The 21,890-nt window shown below is 31.3% G+C and overlaps 2 protein-coding genes across 3 annotated transcripts; both read left to right on the forward strand.

Moving 5' to 3' along the window:
* Positions 1-5,751: 5,751 nt before the first annotated feature.
* On the forward strand, positions 5,752-7,884 carry LOC114398467. Of its 2 annotated transcripts, none has more exons than XM_028360666.1 (4): positions 5,752-5,963; positions 6,134-6,754; positions 6,846-7,041; positions 7,139-7,884. In XM_028360666.1, the coding sequence occupies exons 2-4, from the start codon at positions 6,350-6,352 to the stop codon at positions 7,621-7,623; spliced, it is 1,086 nt and encodes a 361-aa protein (XP_028216467.1). In that variant the 5' UTR covers positions 5,752-5,963; positions 6,134-6,349; the 3' UTR covers positions 7,624-7,884. The 2 variants fall into 2 exon arrangements, with proteins under 2 accessions (XP_028216467.1, XP_028216468.1); XM_028360667.1 differs by having other exon boundaries at positions 6,267-6,754.
* A 3,886-nt stretch (positions 7,885-11,770) lies between these two features.
* Positions 11,771-19,106, forward strand: LOC114398466 (histone acetyltransferase GCN5-like). Its single transcript, XM_028360665.1, has 13 exons — positions 11,771-12,460; positions 13,279-13,343; positions 13,599-13,679; positions 13,910-13,981; positions 14,788-14,956; positions 15,772-15,815; positions 16,018-16,117; positions 16,561-16,629; positions 16,922-16,970; positions 17,682-17,800; positions 17,999-18,092; positions 18,435-18,576; positions 18,681-19,106. Exons 1-13 carry the CDS (start codon positions 11,906-11,908, stop codon positions 18,742-18,744), a joined length of 1,623 nt encoding a protein of 540 aa, XP_028216466.1. The 5' UTR covers positions 11,771-11,905; the 3' UTR covers positions 18,745-19,106.
* Positions 19,107-21,890: the final 2,784 nt, after the last annotated feature.

The raw sequence follows: 21,890 nt of genomic DNA on the forward strand, positions 1-21,890 counted from the left end.
CAAGAATATGTAAGTAGTCATATAAATCGAGTCTCTTTTCTCGTGTTCTAGCTCCATATCTTCCTACCAATTTTCATAGAAAAATCGATTCCCCTCCATCCTAAATGGCTAATGCCTTGCGATTGTTGAAGCTTAATTAAAATATAGTTTGGCAAAGTGTATCGGCATATCTTCTGTTCATATTTTTTGTGAAGCAGTTGAATGCTTACTTGGATTTTCTAGCAAACAAAGGAGCTCTTGCAGTCACTGTATTGTTTGGTTGCAACTTGAAAGTAACCAAATAATTGTAAACTAGTTATAAAGTGATGCTCACAATAAAAGAACCTATATTAACTTTTGGACTTCCATAAACAACGTCAAGATTTTAAGTTTAAAAATAACCACATAACCATACACTATCATTTTATCAAATTTGAATACAATAAATGATAATGCTTACAATAAAAGAGCATGTTAATTTCTAGGACAAACAATGTTAAAAGTTTAAGTTTGAAATTAATCAAGTAATCGAATATTGTCATTTATTAAATGGTCATGCTCTCAATCAAAGAGCATACTGATTATTGGAACTTTTATAAACAATGTCAAAATTTATGTTTGAAAGTAACTAAGTAAACATAAATCATAATTTATAAAGTTGAAATACAATCACGCAACATATTCACTTTTGAATCTTTCATAAACAACATCAAAATTTAAAAAGTAATCAGGTAACACTATACAATCATCTATTAAATTTAAATGCAATAAATGATAATTTTAAAAAATATTGACTTTTGGGAAATATATAAACAAAGACAAAATTTCTCACAAGTAACCAGGTAATTGTAAACTATCATTTATAAAGTTTTAAAACAACAAATGGTAATGTTCACAATAAAATAGCATAGTGACATTTTCGACTTTTATAAACAATGTCAAAATTTCAAGTTTGAAAGTGATCTGTAATCACAAACAATCAACTATTAGGTTTGAATACAATAAATAATAATTTGAATGCTCACAATAAAAGAGTGGTTTAACTTTTGGCAATTTTATAAACATCAAGATTACTCATTTTGTAAATTTATTCCTCTTGGATGAGACTATAACTTGTAAGCTATGTCAAATAACTTATTATTCTTAAAAGGTTTTGAAAGTCTTGAAGGTTTTCTAAATTTTCAAAGCATGTGACAAATAACTCTTATTTTATCAGTTCATTTCATCTAATTTCGCGGTATAAGATCCCAATTAGTAATTATAACACGGTAATGGACAAACTCTACACTATTTTTAAAGTGAGATTTGCGAGAGGTGTGAGGGCAAAAGGAGAGGGGATGATTAGGTAAATTAATAAAAAAAAAATATAGAAAAAGGAGATATATTTAATAATTATCTAATCATTATTTTAGTGGATTTGAGTATCATTCAATGGATCACTACATTAGTCCATTTTTTCAAACCCAAAAGTTATAATTAATTGAAGCCCACAAAAGTTATTAAAAATATTATAACAAACAAAGTATTTAATATACTGCCATAAAAATTAGTATTTGCTATTGATATGTATTTATTTAAACATAAAAAATGTTAACGGTTAATTATAAATTGATTATATAAAATTATAAATGTATTTATAATTTTTAAAATTTTTAATAATTAATTACCAGCGATAATAAAATTGAAAATATTTTAAATTTTATTTATTATAAATTATTACATTATGTATTATTTTATATAAGAATTAAAAAGTTTTTATATATACATAGCATTTTGTTCCTTTTCTTTTTTTACTGGACAAAATTAGCAGAGAAAATTTTTTAACTTTTATTTCCTTTTTTTCCTTTTCTCTCAAAATAAACAATGTAAAAACTAGTTGTTTTATCCTCTTCTGTTTATCTCTTTGCTTACGCCTTACTTTATTCCCACATCTAAACAAAGCATAACGTTTATTGTGTTGCATTTAAGTCTGATTTATACGCGTTTGGATTACAATCTTTCCAATGTCAAGTCTATGTGTTAGGTCCGTATTGATGTTGTGTTTTCTTTCAAAACTTTTGAAAAAAGAAAAAAAGAAACATACTCACATTTAAAAATATCCAGTAAACTTTCCACGTTTGTTGATGAAACACATTATAGTTTTTGAGAATGTAAAGTTTATTTTGATTAAAGAACTACAAGTTAGTGGCATTTAATTGTTATACGAAATTACAAAATTTATTAGGTGATAAACTTGGACAAAACATAACAACATATTAAGATTTTAATGTTCTATTTCACAATTAATTTTGTAATCTATTACCAACCTTCCCTACTTTCTACCTTGTTCCTATCTCTCTTTTTAAACAATCTTTCATTTCTTTATTTTATATTTTCGTTAAACGATACCTAGCTATTTATTTCCATTAAATTATAAAGTAAATTAAATATCATTCTCCGAGAACAATAGCCCTTGTGAAATTTTCAGTATATAAACTTAATTGAAATTTTAATTTTTAATGTGCCACATAAGCCTTTTAATTTTTCAAAAAAAAATCTATTATTTTTTTCAAATTCAAAATTAGATATGTTAATTGATTTATAGTGTAATAATGAAAATAGTAACGTGGCAATAATTTTATATACGTGATATGACACTTTATTTTATTAGGCACGTTAGCGACTACAATCTATTTAAAGTTTCCAATATAAATAAATTATGATAAATATTAATGAGTATATTGTAATAATGAATTAAAAGTAAAAAAAATTATAAAAAAATATTATTGATGTATTGTTAGTATTACTGCAATTTTCAGTAAATCTTAAACAATTTTTTATTCAATATAAGACTTCTTACTATTGATTTCTTAGCTAGAGTCTTCGACAAGTTTCATAAACTAAATATAAAAGTGACTTTGATTGATTTGATTGAAAGAAACCAAATGAGGAATATTAACATTCATACCAGGGTTTTAGAAACCCAAACAAACGGACACGCAGGACACGGTTTTGACTATAGTGCTGAGATGCTTAGGAGTGATCAAATCAAAGATTGTCTAGGAAAAGAATGAGGACTATTCCTCGTGTATCTTAGGATTTCTTTGTCTTCCAAAATGCACTACATAACTAGCTACCATAATCGGGTGTAGTAGAATATGTTGCTAGCAGACGGATGCTTTTTTTTTTTTTTTTTATCAGCAAATTAAAAAGATTATATTAATTAGGTACAAGGGTACTTAGAACCCATATAGAAAGGACCTTAAAAACAAAAAAATCCACCCCCGGTTATTTCCTATTTAATTTGATAGCCCAACCAAATAACCAATAACCAGGTCTCATATGCTAGCCGACGGATGGTGCACTTGACTAACAGCACCCACCACCAACATTTCATAATGGCTCCCAATCCAACTCTTTCCCTAAAGTCCTAACTAGTGTCAAACTCATTACAAAAGCGAGAAAGAAATATTGATGCTCTTTGCAATACCCTTTTGCTTTTATGTTTCACTGAATCAACTTTCACCACCTGTTATCCCTAAACTCATTGATGGCCACTTGGCCCGTGATCCAAACTTTCCACTAGTCTGGCGTAATTAGTTCAAAATGTCACAGTATGATTGTGTAGAATGAGTGATAAAGCTGTTGCCCAACTATGAGACTATTGAAATACATAGACAATGTGACTGCAGTTCTATGCCTTAGTCACATAATGGAGATTTTTCCATGGCTGAGCATGTGTATAATTTTAAAAATTAAGTTCATGGAAGTAAATTAAAAAAACAAGATGAGTTAAGTTAGGTGCTGATGGATTAATTTTTGAAGTTGAATTAATTTTAAGATAATATCCCAATTCATTATAAATTTATTAAACCAATTACTTACCATGTTATCTACATATCAAACATAAAATGTTAGTGTGACACAATATATTAAAAAAAAAATCTTTCATTGACTAAAAATAATATAAAGATATATTATATAAGTAAAGATCACATTTTAAGAGTCTTCTTAGATTTTATTGAGACATTAGTCCCCTAATTTTACAAAATCACGGTTTTGGTTTTTAGGTCACCTAGTTTTCGTTGTTGTTGCTGGTGTGGAGTCCTTCATTTTATTGATTTTGGATTTTTATCTGGTTTGGATATGTGAGGAAGAGAAAGATGAGGTGTTAGTTTGAGGGTTAGAGATTACATAATAACTTTGCTAATCGCAATTAATTGATCAATGTTAACAGGCAACAAAAATCTTTGTAAAATTAGAGGATGAAAATTATGATTTATCCAAAAAATTTATAGTGTATAAAATTTACCTCATAAAAAGTATAACATTTTAATTATAACCATATTAATATAAAAGTTTTTACACAATTAATTAATTAGAAATTATTTTAATATAATTTTAAGATAATTAAATAAAAGTTAACAAATTTAACGTATACGTCAGGTTGTGGTTAAATGATAGTAAAAAAGATATTATAATTTGCAACGTTAGTATATGTATTAGTTGATCTAAAATTAATAAATTATATACTGGTTCAGTATAAAATTAAAAGTACAAATAGTTTTCTAATTCAAATACAATTTTAGATTTTACTCAGTCAGAATGATAACATTTTCAAATTTCAACTTCCATTAATTTTTAGTTGCATTTTTGTGTGTTGCTTTTGCTGCTCTCGATAGGGAAAAACCTACCATACTTCCTCTGTTGCCAAAGGCGACGAGTAAAGAAAGATAATTTGTTAAAGCAACGAGTATACAAATTAAACACGAAGAAAATTAGTAGAAGTGACTGTCAATTCATGAAATAGATGCAGGATGAAAGGTCTACATGCGGAGAAGGGGCAAATAAACAAAAGAATGATAGATTTTTTACGCTCCTTTCCTCTTTTAATGTAGGATAATCTTGTTTATATGTCACTCACAAGTCACAATAACAAATTATTATGAACTTGGCTTAAATAAAGTTTTACTCTATATAATTTTTTTTTATTATTTTAGTCAAGTAAAGTTTATCTTTTATTTTATTCATTTAAATTTTTTAAATATAATCAAGTCTTTATTTTTTTTTTAAAAAAAACAATATCACAAAACTATGCGACATAAATGAAATTTACTACTACTATTTTATTTCGCATATAAAATAAGAATATAGTATTTTAATAATTGATTTATCACGCAAGTCATCGGGGCAAGTTACACTTTAAGGCATTTTCCGTGTAACGGCTAAAAGATTCATAAACATGAAGCTAAATAGTTAAATTTATTCTTAAAAGTACAATGACTAAATTAATTATTGAAAGATGAAAAATATAAATTTAATTTTTTAATATATAAAAAGTGTGATAAATTAAATTTATTATAAATTTATGAGATTATTAAATTGAAACATTTAAAAATAATTTATATTTTTTAAGATGAATTTGAATATAAATTTAAGGATGAATCTGTTTACATAGCTTAAATGTAAACCAAGCAAGGGTGTAGTGCAAAGGGTTAATTTAGTCAATCCGTGAACTCTAACAACCATTCACATGACAAAGCCATCCTTGAGCTTATTTCCCTCCTGGAGCTCATTCCGTGCTAAATAAGCTTATCCTTTCGCAACAAGGAAAGGGCATTATTGTCATATCAGAGTCAAAAAAAGGATGACCGTCGTGATCACGAAGGCAGAGCCAACCAATCGCAAACCAGGAGGGCATTTTCGGAATCCAGCACCACTATAATCCACGTGGACATACACGTGGCAGCTCTACCTTTCTCTCCTCGTTGCTTATAAACTCCCCATCCCTTCTGATCCGCTCCTTATCCTGTCTTCACTCACCGCTCCACCCGCAAACAAACAAAACAAACATTACTCTATCTCCAATCTCCCTTCTCCGCCGCGCCACTCATCGGAAAATTCAAACCACCGCCGGAGGTTATGGACGCTCCGGCAATCGCTGCTGATCTTGATTTCCCAAGCAACAACCATCGCTTGTTTAAGAGCACCAATCTTCTTATCTGGTAGAAACCAAAGCCTAAGCAAAAGCGATTTTACTTAGCAGAGTTTACAAGTTATTCTATGCTTATCGCTGCATAAATAATCTGAAAATAAAATAAAAAAAGACCAGAAAAGCATTTATTTATTACTATATAGTAGTATTATTTATCGTTCTTGTATCTTTTTCATTTAGCTAAAATTAGCGGTTTCTAGTCAACTACTGCAAAGTTTCGCGTGCAGCTTCTGCAGAGTTTCAGTTTCAGAGATTAAATTCGCTTAGAAATACTAGTATTTTTCCCTGTTCTGACTCGCAATTTAAAATTAAGCTCGTGCTTCGGAGATGAACAAGACCGAGAGGTGATACTTGAGAATTGAGAGACTCTAATTCTGTTCTGGAATCGTTATCGTCATGCCTTTCACAATGAAGATTCAGCCGATCGATTCGCCCGTGCCGGAGGAGGCTACTCGGCTTGAGCCGGTGAAGCCGGCGGTGAGGTCGCGCCTGAAGCGCCTCTTCGAGCGCCAGTTCTCCGGCGTCCTCAGGAACTCATCGGCGGCGGAGAAGATCGCCTACCCCGCCGAGGAGCCGCCGCATTCCGCCAAAGACGGCTCCGCTGATTTCGAGCCGAGCTCGGTGTGTCTGGCGAAAATGGTGCAGAATTTCATGGAAGAGAATCACGAGAAGCACTCTGTTTCCGTGAAGTGCGCGCGCAGCCGCTACAATAGCTTCGACGACGCCTCCGACGCCGAAACGCACTCGCTTTTCGGCGAGTCCAATTATTCTTTCTCCGGCGAAACACAAGAAATCCTCAAGGTATTTTCAATTTTTTATCAATCAAAGATCGCTCTGTAATTTCTTTTGCCACATGATAATACGTTCTTATTTTTTTTGTCAAATTGGATAGGATTTGGTGACATGTGCGAGTGTCAGTGAAAGGAATTTGCTAGCGGACACTACAAAGATCATTGAGAAGAATAAAACAACGTGCAAACGCAAAGACGATTGTTGCAGAAAGATCGTTACTGAAGCGTTGTTAGCTCTCGGATACGACGCTTCCGTATGCAAATCTCGCTGGGAAAAATCAACTTTCTGTCCAGCTGGTACTTTCTCTCTCTGTTAGGAAATTCGCACAAGAAGTTGTTCAAATTAGGGTTTTGTTGATGAATTAATTAATCTTTTTTTTTTTAATTTGTACAGGGGAATATGAATACATTGATGTGATAATGGGAAAGGAGCGGGTGGTGGTTGACGTTGACTTCAGATCAGAATTCGAGATAGCTCGACCCACCAAGACCTACAAAGCGATCCTCCAAACGCTGCCTTACGTATTCGTTGGCACGTGCGAGCGGTTGCAGAGTATCGTGGCCATCGCTTCAGAGGCGGCGAAACTGAGTCTGAAGAAAAGGGGCATGCACGTTCCGCCGTGGAGAAAAGTCGAATACGTCACCGCGAAATGGCTCTCCCCTTACACGTGCTCGCGCGGGGTGAAAGAGGAAACAGAAGAGAAAGAGCACCTTGCGAAAGAGTTGGTGGTGTTATCAACTTCGTGTGGAAGTTTCCGTGAAGATGATGAAAAGTCAAAGTCAAAACTCGTGGTTCAGAATCAGAAGCCACCGGAGATGAAACCCAAAAGTTCTCAGTCCGGTTTGGCAGCTGTGTTCCTAGAAAACCCAAAATTTTGATTTTTTTTCGTTTGTTTCTTTTTTTGGCTTTTTGTTTTTTTTTTATATAAAGTTTAAATTTTCTAGAGTGAGGATTCAAAAAAGGCTGTATAAGTAGTTTAGTTCTGTAATAGCTCTATCCCCTTCTGATTTTTATTGTAAGGGATGATGGGTTTTTACTTTTTACTAATATGAATGAATAAAGTAAAGGTGAAATGTATTGGTAGCTATTTGTATTTTGCAAGGTTGTGATGAGAAGTTGATTCTTTACGTATTTGATAATATTGTGGGTTGTTTTTCTTGTTTGCTTGGCTTGAATTATCTTCTATTAATTCCTTCTGTGTTCCGACAAATCGCTTGAATTTTGATTCGGTGTGTTGGGGGAAGGGGGATTTGGGGAAAGATAGAATGACACATAATTTGTGTAAATTACTCCTTTGTTTGAAACTTGATTCTAATTCTTTCCTTCAAGAAGAAGCAATGGATGCTGGTGCGGTTGCGTAGATAGATGCCTTCAAACACACTGAAATATGTGAAGATTGAAAGAGTATTTTGTAATGCAATCTTTAGATCATTCAACTGTAACGCCCAAAAAGTGCAATACTGGGTGGACTAGGGGTTACTTATGTAATATCCTACCTAAGAGAATAACAATTATATTTTCTTGTTTGGACAAGTGTTAAAAAAATTAATTTTAAAACGTGTTTGTGATTTTATTATAAAAATTAGTCTATGAATAAAATTTAATTTAAATTTTCTAATCTAATATAGAAGTTATTCAAATTTATTTTAATTTAAAATTAATCATAGAACAAAAATTAATTTTAAAATCTTCTTTCAAACACATAAAAATTTGATGTCAGCATTAATTTTTCTATGCCTGAAACCAAACAAACACGTGGTCCATCAATTTTTTCATCTGCGTTCTCACTGTTCATCATCGTCATCCTCTGCAAAAATGACATGACTTCTTCTACACATTGTGAACAGTTGAATTCCGTTCATGCGAGTGATAAACAGAGATGGCGTCAAACACTAGAACAGAAAATGCTATTCATTCTCTCCCCAGGAGTCGCATAGTGTTACTTGGTTACACATAAAAAATTGTCGGTCTCTGGAAACTAGTATTCGCTCCCTTCAGTCGTCTACTGCACCTTTTTCATTTTCTTTTGGTAAATGACAAGATTTAATTTTAAAAAAAGTTATTACTTCTATTATTATCAGTAAGGATAAACAGTATATAGTATAATTTTAAAAAAAAAGTAAATATAAGTTGTAAAATTATATATTTATGAATATTTTATTTTACTAAAATTATATCTATATAATTATAATAATTAAGATAATATTTTAAGTTTTACATTTTATAAAAAAAATATTTTGACGCTAACAATAATATATTATGTAAAGAATAATTAATTATATTTTGTTTTTGAAAAGAAAACTTATCCCCTTAAATAAGATTATATTTTTTTCACATGTCCTACCTTTTTCTTCTCCTTCCTTTTTTAATTTTTCTTTTCTCTTTCACTTTTTTCAAGTCAACCCAAGCATTAGCGTTTTTTGACCCTTCAAATTTGCTCCTCGCTTTTACTTCCTCGGCCCGTTTCTTGGTTTTTAAACAAAACTGTTAGCTGATGTAAACCTATTTTGTCGTTTTGAGGCACCTTACTTAACTCTGAACATCCACGTACTGCCTTGGAAATTGGATTCTGCTTTCAGTGTTTTTAATTGTTATTCATTAATGGATTTAACAACTAATTAATAAATGTAGTTTAGTGGATAATAACAAGTTAAATTTATAGAAAAATACTTATCTTCGATCTCACAAATATTTTTTTAGAAGTAAGAATGTGTTTGATTCGTAAGCATAAAAGAATATTCAAATTTAAATAAATAATCATTTTAGGGTTTTTATTTTATTTATTTTGTTTAAAATAATTATTTATTTTTTAAAAATGATTTTAATTTTTTATATCTTATTTAAAAGATTCAAAATGGTATTTAATCTTTCTTTATTTACAGAAAATAATATTTTCTCTTTTAGAAAAATTACTTTCATAATTCATCTTATTTAAAATATTTAAGATGATATTTTAATTATTTAAATATATTTAATTTTATCATTCAAATAACATTCTAATAAATGATCATTTTAAAAATATTTAAATAGATGAATAACCATTTTAAATATATTTAAACATTTGAATAACACTTAATTTTTTTTTAATGTATCGATTCAACATATCAAGGTTTGATGTGTGTAGGCAAAGTTTAGTGAAAAAAAAAAGAGATTTTATGTTTTTACGAATTAGGTCATTTTTTTAAAAAAATCAACAAATAATTAAACTTATAAAAAAAAAGGCTTATATGTCCTTTTAGTTCTTACAATTTTTTTTTTTTCGTTTTTATAATTTTGTTTTTTAATCGTTATAAATTATTTTTTTTATTTTTAAAGTTGTTTAAATAACTTCATTATCTAGACTGCTCAAAGGATGAAAAATAAATAAATATAATTTAAAATTACTAAAACTAAAAAAATGCAAGAAAAAAATATTAAATTACAAGAATTAAAAATATATTTTAAAAGAATGAACTCAACAAATTAAAATCAACAACTAATACCGAATTGGTAAGATTTTTTGTTTGTACGTATATGCCGAATAGGTAACTATACAAAATAAAAAATAAAGAAAAAGAACTTGAACCTAGCAAGATTAATGATTCAGTGGACTCAACGGCATTCAAACATATCAACCATCTTGCAATTGTGTCTGTTTTTTCACCAGATTTCACGACAAGTACACTCAATAACTCAAACACTGGTACTAACCAGGCAACTATAGATATTATCTTCGCATCAGTACAATGCTATCAAGCATTAGAACTTAGCAAGATCGATTACTGAATATAATATCTAAATAATACTTATCCATATTTTTCATATCTAACCAAAGTAATTCAATCTAAACTAAAATATAAATAAATTTTAACTCTGTCTTTTTTATTTAATATTATATCTCCAAAATATCATTCATTTAATTTAAATTTTATTTTTAATAACTTTTTTCTTTTTTTCCCTATGTAATTAATGTAAAGAGTACTTTAAAAAGCCAATTAACTTTTTTAGTCAGACTAACAAAATTAAATGATATTAATTATTTTTTTTATAAGTGTCATTTTTTTTCTTATATTTCAGTTAGAAAAAAATATATTATAATTTTTTATTAGTCGTACGTGTTGGTTTTATTCTAGATCATAATCACAGGTCCCAAGACAGTGATTAATTTCATTTCAAGCAATACATTTATGCTCCAAACATTTTCCACCGCTTTCCTTTTCATTTTTTTTGTTCACTTACTAAACACAATTGATGTCTCTCTCGTTTTATATATACAACTGTGTAAGACTAGATCTTAATTTTCTCCAAATGGATGCAACATAACATGCTGCTTTTGACAACTCAATATAATCACATTCCAAAAAAATGCCTTTCAGAATGTTTTAAAAAAACAAAATATTATTTTGAAAAATACTTTTTGAAATGTTAGAAAAACAAAAATAGTGTTCTAAATAGTATTTTATGAAATGTGATTATATTGAGTTCTAAAAATACTTTCATAAGTGTTAAAAAACAAAACAATTTTATGAAAAATACTTTTTAGAATGTTAAGAAAAACATAATGTTCTAAAAAGTACTTCCTAGTATAGTGTGATTACATTCAGTTTCACAAAATAAGCTCTAAAATTGTACAAAAATCCCCACATACCTTGTCACACACACTTTTGTGATTCTCTTGACTTCCTTTATGACGAAATTGAATATAAGGTATTTTCCTTGTATGATGGAATTCAATATAGGAGTGTGATGGAACAAAGTTAAGATAAAATTCTAATATATTTGACAAATAATATGAGGGAAAGGAGAGAAGATAGATGAGAAAGAGAACAATGGAGATGGAATATAGAGAATAGGGTTTATAATATTTTTTTATATAAAAGGGTTTTTTTTTTTGTACAAAGGATATTTATTACTATAAAAAAATTATAAAACAGAAAGGGAGTGTATTTATAAAAAAGTAAGGATGTATATAGCAAAAGTGGAAGAAGAATATTTTGAAAAGCCCAACAAGCCCACCGAACCGAAACTAATTTCATCCCTCTTGAGCTCTTGACCGAAATCATAACGAAATTTTCAACGTCGGCACTGCAAACAAACTCGATCACTTGAAACTAACTCAGTCGAAGATTCAGTTTTCAGATTCCCATTTCATTTCCGCGCCAAAGAACAAAACCCTAAAAAATGGAGTCCCACGGCGGAGGACCCCTCCGTTCCCGCAGCTCCCAGTCCCCTTCTCCCTCCCACTCCGCCTCCGCCTCCGCCACCTCCTCCATCCACAAGCGCAAGCTCGCGTCTGAGGACCACGCGCCTCCCTTCCCTCCGTCCTCCTTCTCCGCCGACACCCGCGACGGCGCCCTCACCTCCAACGACGACCTCGAGAGCATCTCCGCCCGCGGCGCCGACTCCGACTCCGACGATGACTCCGAGGACGCCGTCGTCGACGACGACGAGGACGACTACGGCAACGACAACGACTCCTCCATTCGGACCTTCACCGCCTCCAGGCTCAGCAACCCTCCCTCCGCTCCCCGCAACACCAAGCTCAAGACCGAAATCTCCACCGTCAAAATTGAGAATTCTGACGGCGCCAAAGACGCCGTAGTCGGAGCTTGTGCCGCCGCTTCCGCGGGATCGGTCCCCGGGATTGTGGTTAAGGAGGACCCGACTAAGATTTTTACTGATAATTTGCAAACGAGTGGGGCTTACACTGCCAGGGAAGAGAGTCTCAAGAAAGAGGTCATAAGCACTTTGGTCTCGTTCATGCATCTCGTGAAAAGAATGTTTAATTATTTTTATGTTATGTTTTGGAATTGTTCTGAGACTCGATTTTTACGATGTCAACTAATCAAAATCGTTAATTACGCCGACTTTACAATAACTATTTAAAAGTCATCCCTAACATGACTTTCTAGAAATTAAACTCTAATTCGTTTAGGTTCTGATCGGTTCAAAGGAGGGGATAAGAGGAATTTTAACGGAAGGGAGGTTGAATAACTGTTTTCTTGTTCGGTTTAGAGGGAAGGGGTTTATTATCTTTTTAGTCCCTAAACTTTTTAGGATATTTGTTTTTTTTTTTTTTTTTTTTTTTTGTAAGTGTGTGTTTGGATACCAAAATTAATTCTAAAATCTAGTTGAAGGCGAAAGCAATAAATAGTTGTTTCAATTTTTTCAATTTTCCACCATGATTTTGGGGGTCAAAATTCATTCTAGGAGGTATCCAAACGCACAATAAATAGTATATGCTTTGACATTGTAAATGGGTTTTTAAGTTCTCATCCAATTACAAATCAGTATGCGTGCAAAGTTAGTTGATTTTTACAATGACTACCTTAAAATTTATAACATGTTTTTTTTTTATTAGATGACACTGTTAGTGCATTGAAATTAAACTCTAATGCATTTGTTGAATATGGATATTTACTTAGATGTAATGTGATGGTTTCACATTCGGGGCATTTTCATTGTTTTACATTTAGATGAATAAATTGTTACAAACTGTTTTGATGTGATAGGTGTTCATGGTTGTGACTATGTTTGGTTGAATTCTTTTTCAGGAGGAAGCAGGAAGGCTCAAATTTGTATGCCTATCAAACGATGGTGTTGATGAGCATATGGTTTGGTATGCGTTTCTCTTTACTGTCTAACATTTTATGCTGCCATGCCTGGATAGATATATAGTTTAACTGTTATTTTTTCCTAATAATTCAAATTCAATCATGCATGCATGTAAGTTATACATTACCACTGGAACTGGGTAAATCAGATTCAGTTGGCAATTTTCTGTTTTAGATTAAAAGCTTGGCAAATTTTATTATTAACAATATATCATTAATGATAATGAGTTCCACTCTTGCTTTTGTCATTTGTTCCTTAGGTTGATTGGATTGAAGAATATATTTGCTAGGCAGCTTCCCAATATGCCCAAGGAGTACATTGTCCGACTTGTTATGGATAGGTAAGGTTAACAATCTGTAGTTTGCTATGTTGAGATATTTCTTATATAAATTCTAGTTTGCAGGCATGGTCAGTTTTTGTGAACTAGTTAATTCATCAAATAAGAGTTTTAAAATGTATCCTAGATTTTCCCCCCAAACAAGTTCTTTTGAACAGGATTCCCTTGTTATCCTTGAGTTTTCTTGCTTCTTTTCTTTATAATCACAAATTCTTTTTATGTTAAATTTGTAGGAGCCATAAGTCTGTAATGGTTATAAGGCGTAATCATGTTGTTGGAGGCATTACATATCGCCCATATGCTAGGTAATAATTTGTCTCCATATCTTTTTCTTCAAATTCTATAAGTCTGTTTTTTGTCTAAGAATTTTTTTATATTATGACATACATTATTTTTTAATGTATGAGAACTGAAGTTTTACAATAGTTATTATCAATGATTAGCTAATTAAAAAGGTGAACTTTTGTTTGTTTTTATTGGAAAAAACCCAAGCTCCACATTGGCTAAAGATAAGACCAAGATAGAATATATATTGGAAGGCAACTCTCACCCTATGAGCTAGCTTTTGAAATTGAGTTAAACTCACATTCTAAGATAGTATCATAACCTATCCTAGATCCACTAAAAGGACCATCCACCATATTATTTGCGTACTAAGTCCAAAAGTGCTTTGGGTGTGAGGGGGTGTATTGAAAAAAATTCAAGTCCCACATTGGTTAGAGATAAGGCCAAGATAGAATATATAAGTGGGAGACAACCCTCACCCTATGAGCTAGCTTTTGGGGTTGAGTCAGGTGACTTAGGTCCAAACCCACATTCTAAGAGTTTTATTGTTTTTATATTGTCTAATGCAAATTGCTGCTTTGGTTGCGCATGATAAAAATGCTTCTATGTTCTCAAAGTACATAAACATGAATAATCAGGGATTGAGCCTGGCTGATATTTTTATGGAAAAACTTAGTTGTGAATAGAATCAATAGATCTTGTATTTCCTTGTTATTTTTTTCTCTCGCCTACTTTTATTTGATCCCCCCCGCCCCCCCGCCAAGTTTTAATTGCTAGGCTATTCTGTGGGTTTTTTTGTTAATACTGTGTGCATTATGATTGATAGTCAGAAGTTTGGTGAGATAGCCTTTTGTGCAATTACAGCTGATGAGCAAGTAAAGGGTTATGGTACCAGATTGATGAATCACTTAAAACAATATGCACGGGATATGGATGGGCTGACACATTTTCTCACATACGCTGACAATAATGCTGTTGGCTATTTTATCAAGCAGGTTTGATTATTTATATAATATTTAAGACCCTTACCGTTTTCATAGATATTGCTTCTTTTATGTATTAAGTCAGAGTCCCATAGCAAGATTCTGAGAGAAATATATTACTTTCTGAAAACAAATTTATTGGGTTTGAAATAAGTTTTCAGGTCTATTTTTCCTAAGTGCAATTTTTAACTTGTTACAAAAAGTAATACATTTTTCAAATAGTTTTCCTAAATATTACTCTTTGCTACAGGGATTATGCATATTTTAAATATCACGTCACCTCCTGTGCCAATAGGGATGTTGCAACCATGTCTATTATAGAAAAAAGGGTGACATGGCTACTGAGACGTGCAGTATTTTGGGGAACTGTTTTTGAAATGTATTACTTTGGTATCAGTATTAATTAGAAAAATGCCTAATTTGGGTTAAAAAACTGTTTAATGTCTGACAATGAAGATTTTCTAAGTGATCCTTGTTGGCTTGGTTAAAGAAGAGATACATCCAGAAAATAATTGTCAGGTCATTGTGAACTGATTTTTTTGCTTAGTGGAGATCCTCAATTTTAGTTCTCCTAAAAGAAACTTTCACACTGAAATGTATGTTTCCTGGTTATGTTTATCTTATATCTGATTGATATAGGAATCTGTATCTTGTTCCTAGATACAGTAGCAGTGATATAAGAATCTGTATATTTCTTTTGGTTATATCTTTTGATTCTCTTGAAGGTATTCTGTACATTTGGAGGGGGGGGGCTCTATAAATGCCTGTCTGTTGAATTAACTAGCTTCTGTTTTGGATATTGCAATGATATTTGATTTTGTTTTCAGGGATTTACAAAAGAGATTCACTTGGAGAAAGATCGATGGCAAGGGTATGATTGTACTTAATATTCTTGTCTGAAATCTATGAGCAGTACTTTCCCTTAGGCAATTCATTTTAATACTTTATTTCAAGCATTTTTATTTAAGATTCTGTTTTTATATCCCATTGAATAATAATTTCATCATTCACTATTTACTTTTCTATGATGTATTCTATCTATGAGAATTCATTTTAAATAATTGTCATTTCAGTTATATAAAGGATTATGATGGAGGAATTCTCATGGAATGCAAGATTGATCCAAAACTCCCGTACACTGATTTGTCAACTATGATCCGTCGTCAAAGGCAGGTAAGATAATTTCTGTTAGTTTTTTTATGTTTTTCTTTGCATTATTTGAGATATTATAAGATTAGCGCATGATAAGATATACTGATGGAAGTTTTTAATTAAACTTCTAATATTTTTACTTCAGTTAAGTAAATGTGTTAACCTATATTTCACTTAAATTGAGTTTTTTTTTTTCCAGTAAACAGACCTCAGTTTACTCCCTATGCTAAAGGCTTTTCTCTCACCACATATGCTAACCCACTGCTTAAGGGTGTGTAGGGGGTTGTCAAAAACTTTGCAGCTGAGAAATATGATAGAATGGGACCTTATTTGTTTTGCATGCATTATCCTCATTTCCATCTGATGTGTAGCATCTGTCTGCTAATTTTTATTCTCAATCATTTATAACATTTTTTTTCTCAATTCATGGTGTGTTAAGTCATTATTATTGGTTATTATTGTAGGCAATTGATGAAAAAATCAGAGAGCTATCAAACTGTCACATCGTTTATGCTGGAATTGATTTTCAGAAGGTACAAGGCATTCTCAATTTTGTATGTTTCCATCATTCATGTATAGCATTTAAGTTTTACCTATATCAAGTGATTTTTGTTTTTGGATTGTATTGTCAGCTCAATTCAGATTGCATTTAACATTTTTACACTGCATATTGCTGTTTCTTAAAAGTTGTGTGGGGCTAGGGTAGAGGATCATGCATTATATTGGGAACCAGAGTCACATTTTGCTTCTCATTTCATATATTAGTAAAATCATTGAGCGTGTGGAATATTAATTTTCTTCCCTCCTGATCAATACAACATGCAGAAAGAAGCTGGTATTCCTAAAAAAATTATTGATGACATCCCTGGTTTGAGTAAGTACTTAATTCCCAATCTGAGTTTAATAACTTAGCTATAATTTTTGTTGGTACTTGTGGGAAAAACTGTGTTACCTGTCTTTGAAGATAGCATGCTTTGTGTCAATCTTTTTCATATCTTATTTAGGTTTGCTAACTTTTGCCGAGATGCCAACCTCCTGTTCAAGTCCTTGTGCATGGTGCCTAACTGTTTTGCTGCTTAATGTTGATGGCATCTTGCTATAACTTTTTCACTGTCTCATATTTGTCATAGTTTCAGTGTTGTTAGTGTTGTTGATTTTGCATATCTAAATCAGTTTTCCTGTGATCTGTTATGTAGGAAACTTGTGTTATGTTTGAAAGTTCTTTGGGCTAAAGGAATGGAAGTCTCTTCCCTTGTTTGGGAGTTAATGTTTAAATAGTAGTGACATTAATTTTCTTTATTCAATTTAAAATACTCCATGCCTCCAGGGGTAAGGATGAGCAGAACGCATCCCCTGCCTCTCTCATTTCCTTTTAAAATTCTTCCAAACATGGGTTAGGTCACTTTTTCCTCCCCTTTTCCCCTCCTTACCTCCCATCCAAACATGGCATAATAGATTTGTTTATCAACTGGGATGTTGTTAAAAAATTGACCCATATTGTCCTTATGAGTGAGGTAATTTATTGTGGCATGCTTTGATAATTTCTTGATTAATGTTTATGTTGAATCACTGAATGCAATGACAGGAGAGGCTGGATGGACTCCTGATCAGTGGGGTCATTCACGATTCAGAACTTTAAATGTTTCTACTGACAATGCTACTAATCAGAAACATTTGAATGGGTTTATGCGTTCACTTCTAAAGGCAAGTTGCTTAGATTTTCTTCACCTTGACTTCAATTTCCATTGATATAATTCAGCGTAATTTCCATTGGAAACACTGCAAATTCCACAAGATCATTGATGAGTAGATCCTTCTCGGCAATTCAAAATATGCATGAGACCAGAATAATTACATGGTTGGGAAATTAATTCTTATAATTGGTTTTATCTTTTTGAGCAGTCAATGTTCGATCATGCTGATGCTTGGCCATTCAAGGAGCCAGTTGATGCTCGGGATGTCCCTGATTATTATGACATCATCAAAGATCCAATGGGTAATGATCTGTATATTTCATATTGAATTCACCTTTGTCTAGAAGCATGATAATTGCCTTAGTGCATGGCCAATCCCAAGGTGGAGCAAAAGCAACACATTGTTGCTTTTCAAAATTCGTGGTGATACCATGATTTTTGCCCCCAAAATCAATTTCTTATATTACCCAAACACACTTAGCCATCTGTTATATTAATCACATTCATTCATATGATTTCCTCCCTTGGTATCTATTTCTTACGTTTCATTCTGGAGCTAGTTTTATCTTTATGCATATACATAACTACCATGAAAAGTCTTGTTACCTAATAATGTCTATAATATATTCGTAATGTGAACGTAGATTTGAAGACAATGTCTAAGAGGGTGGATTCAGAGCAATATTATGTAACATTTGAGATGTTTGTTGCGGATGCCAGAAGAATGTTTGCGAATGCACGCACCTATAATTCTCCAGAAACCATTTATTACAAATGTTCTACAAGGCATGTGCTCGTGCTTCCACCTCCTGGATGGATGTGATGTTTCTTGCATTCGTAGATTTTCTTTCCAGTGATGTTTCTTACGTACGTAGACTTTTTTTATGCAGGTTAGAAGCCCACTTTCAAAGCAAAGTGCAAGCGGGCCTCCAGCCTGGTACCAAAATTCAGTAGGGGCACTTCAATAGACACGAAGATGTTATTTATGTATAGTTAATTTTTTCCATAGTCCCAAACTAATTTAATATTATTTCATAGTAGTTGTTACTTTAGCCAATGCTGCCATCCGGCGTTATACCTGTTAGTCTTGTGTGCTAGGCAAACAGTCAGTTGATCCATATCATTAATTCTATCGTGGGATAAAACTAGGTGATAGGCTGGTTGTTAACATAGTCACTCTAATTGTATGTTCTCATCCTTCTTCATTGGAATTTGTTTTTAAATTGGAAGGTAAATTCTTCTCCCTGATTCCGAATGATCTTTTGTAATTATTGGTACCACCTTCTTCCCACATCTTTTGATGTTTTTGCTTTGTAGATGTTGGAGACTTCAAAGTCCATTCAATGCTCCCCCCCCCCCCCCCCCCCCCATATAAAACCTTATTTAATGGATTAGATATGTTTTGGTTCTTTGTAGTATATGTAAGTTTGTATTTTTTTTTAATTTTTGGTTACTGTAAGAAATTTTGTTCTTTTTTAGTTCCTATAAATTTGTGTTTTTTTTTTTTTAATTTTGGTATCTGTATGCGCAAATTTATAAAAATTATAAATGAAAAATTTAAAATCTTAAATGAATTAAAATTGAAATAATATAAACTTACAATGATTAAAAATAAACAAAAAATTTTTCATAGACTAAAATTAGATAAATGAAAAAATATCAAAAATATACTTAAGTCATATTTATTCATTAATGGCGAAAGTATCAAATATCAATATATTATTAAGGATATTTTAGTTCACATAACATTTTTTAGTTCTATTAAATGTCTTTTAATCTGAGTGCAATAACTTTAAAGATCAAAAGATTGGAAAATGAGGTAATGTAATTAAATTTTAAATTTTTGAATTAATTCAACACATTATGCTTGTTTGCTTAAATCGTCAGCTTTTTTTTTTTTTTGAGAATTAAATCGTCAGTTGAAGTACTTCATGTTTGGCGTAGAAAAATAAAAGGAAATGTTTTTATAAGAACATTGTTTAAAGGAATTCTTCCATTGTTTAAAGCAAATGTAATAATTGCCCTTTCTATATATTAAAAAAAAAGAAGTAAATGTAATAAATGAGAACAGAATAATTACATTAAAGGAATTCTTGAAATTACTGTAAATTGTTTAAATCGGGATACATAGTTTGAGGATTAAAATCAACTTTTATTTTGCACCAAACATACGTAGTTACGTACTGCGAGTCTTCCAAACATAGATTGACCTGGTATTGCTTTTATTTTATTTTTTACGTGGACAAGGTAATATAGGAATAGTCGTTTACGGGAGAGCATTATTTTCTTTAATTTTACGTTTAGAATTAATCCATATGCTTATTTATATGAATTTTTTTAGAGATGTGAAAATGACAATAATCTGATGAGTTGGGGTCCATGTAAATGTACTTTAACACTCGGGTCAATAAGAATTTCGGTATGGTTTATGACTTTATGGTCTATTTACGACCGAGGAAAATGGTGTAGAGCCCAAGGTTCTTGTGGGGAGTTTTCATGGTCGATGTATGTTTCTTTGTTTTTAATTTTATTTTAGACGTACAGTAGTGTTATTAATAGAATTACAACATCATACAATAATTATCTCATGCATGTGACTCAAACCTCCTACGAGACACTCTAATCAGTCTAATGGGTTAGCATGTTTTCCTCTTCCAAGTATATTTGGGAATAAGTCCTGCTGTGGACTTCGCCCTATCGCCCTCCAGGGATATAATTCATGCATGCTTTGCTTCATAGCAAAGGATTTCTTTAAGCTTTTGTGTTTGGTAGAATCTAAAGAAAAGGAATGAAAGTTGGAGGAAAAAGACTAATAAAAAAAGATAAAAGAGAGTAAAAAGTAATTTTTTTTTTTATTGGAAGAAAAGTAAAGTTATTTGGTTCAGAGTGAAAAAGAGATATAACATCTAACTTATAATAGTTAGGTAGGTAAGGAAACAAAAATTAACATTAAATAAAAACTTATTATTATTATTTATCTTTCTTCTTATTATTATTATTATTTATTTTTAAATAAAATTCTCGCGCATATATATATATATATATATATATATATATATATATATATATATATATATATATATATATATATATATATATATATATATATATATATATATATATATATATATATATACACGAAGATGTTTTTTCTCTTTCTTTGTACTGTACATTTCATACCATTGTATCCAATTAGGCTGTCAAGCTCACTCCTTTTTATTCAAATCTTCTTCTCCCCTTTGATGCTTAACAAAACATAAGATTCTCACTTTCGTCCTTTTTCACTTTCATATTTCTCACCTTCAAACTTACCAAGCATAACGTAAAATAAAATAAAAAAGAATAAAATATAGTAAACAAACTAAATTAATTTCGGAATTGAAATTATAATTAAAAATTAAAAAGAAGTTGAAAAAGGCAAATATCATAGTTTTAATAAAAATTTATTGGACATAAATATTTTTTTGCCATCCAGTCAATCAAAGAATTAACGAACCCAGTCCGATCAAGTCAGATGCTCTGGTTTTGGTGGTCACTCTCAAACAACAATCATTTGGTAAAGATCTATAATTAGGACTAAAGATTCTCCTCATTTTAAGACGCACAATCTATAAACTCGAGTAAACACCTATAACGAATTCAAGTAATTTAACTGGAACGATGAACGCATACAAAGGTTGATCAGTTTAATCAAATTCGTTGACATTTTGTGTGAAATATAAATAAGCCCAAACTCGTGCTTCAGAGAATAGTTGAGTAATATCATTTTAGATAGTTAACCAATACTAATCTGCTTGTCATGATAGTTAGTTAATACTAGCAAATAACCAACAATCCTGGAAACATACCAAAGAAAAGTTTCAAACTACCAATGTAGTAGTACTTTGTCACAATGCCAACATTTTGTACTTTTGTATTTTCTTCAGTTAATAGTGATTAAAAGCACTTTTTTTTTTTTTTTTTGTAGAAATGCACTTGCGGTTGTAGATGATTCAATCAGTGTTCAGTTAACCAATAGGCAGCATCGCTACCGACAAGGGAGGGTCTCATACAAGAGACGAAATGATTTAGGGACTCAATCTGTAAAAAGCTCAATGGAG

This window comes from Glycine soja, chromosome 19 (assembly GCF_004193775.1).
Source record: "Glycine soja cultivar W05 chromosome 19, ASM419377v2, whole genome shotgun sequence".
Classification (NCBI taxonomy): domain Eukaryota; kingdom Viridiplantae; phylum Streptophyta; class Magnoliopsida; order Fabales; family Fabaceae; genus Glycine; species Glycine soja.

Bases quoted from the DNA above. Each gene is read 5' to 3' on its own strand.
- LOC114398467 (XM_028360666.1), top strand. From the start codon at position 6,350: ATGCCTTTCACAATGAAGATTCAGCCGATCGATTCGCCCGTGCCGGAG. The intron at 6,755-6,845 runs GTATTTTCAATT...CAAATTGGATAG, and splicing joins AAACACAAGAAATCCTCAAG to GATTTGGTGACATGTGCGAG. The intron at 7,042-7,138 runs GTACTTTCTCTC...TAATTTGTACAG, and splicing joins ATCAACTTTCTGTCCAGCTG to GGGAATATGAATACATTGAT.
- LOC114398466 (XM_028360665.1), top strand. From the start codon at position 11,906: ATGGAGTCCCACGGCGGAGGACCCCTCCGTTCCCGCAGCTCCCAGTCC. The intron at 13,680-13,909 runs GTAAGGTTAACA...TTAAATTTGTAG, and splicing joins GTCCGACTTGTTATGGATAG to GAGCCATAAGTCTGTAATGG. The intron at 16,971-17,681 runs GTAAGTACTTAA...ATGCAATGACAG, and splicing joins TGATGACATCCCTGGTTTGA to GAGAGGCTGGATGGACTCCT.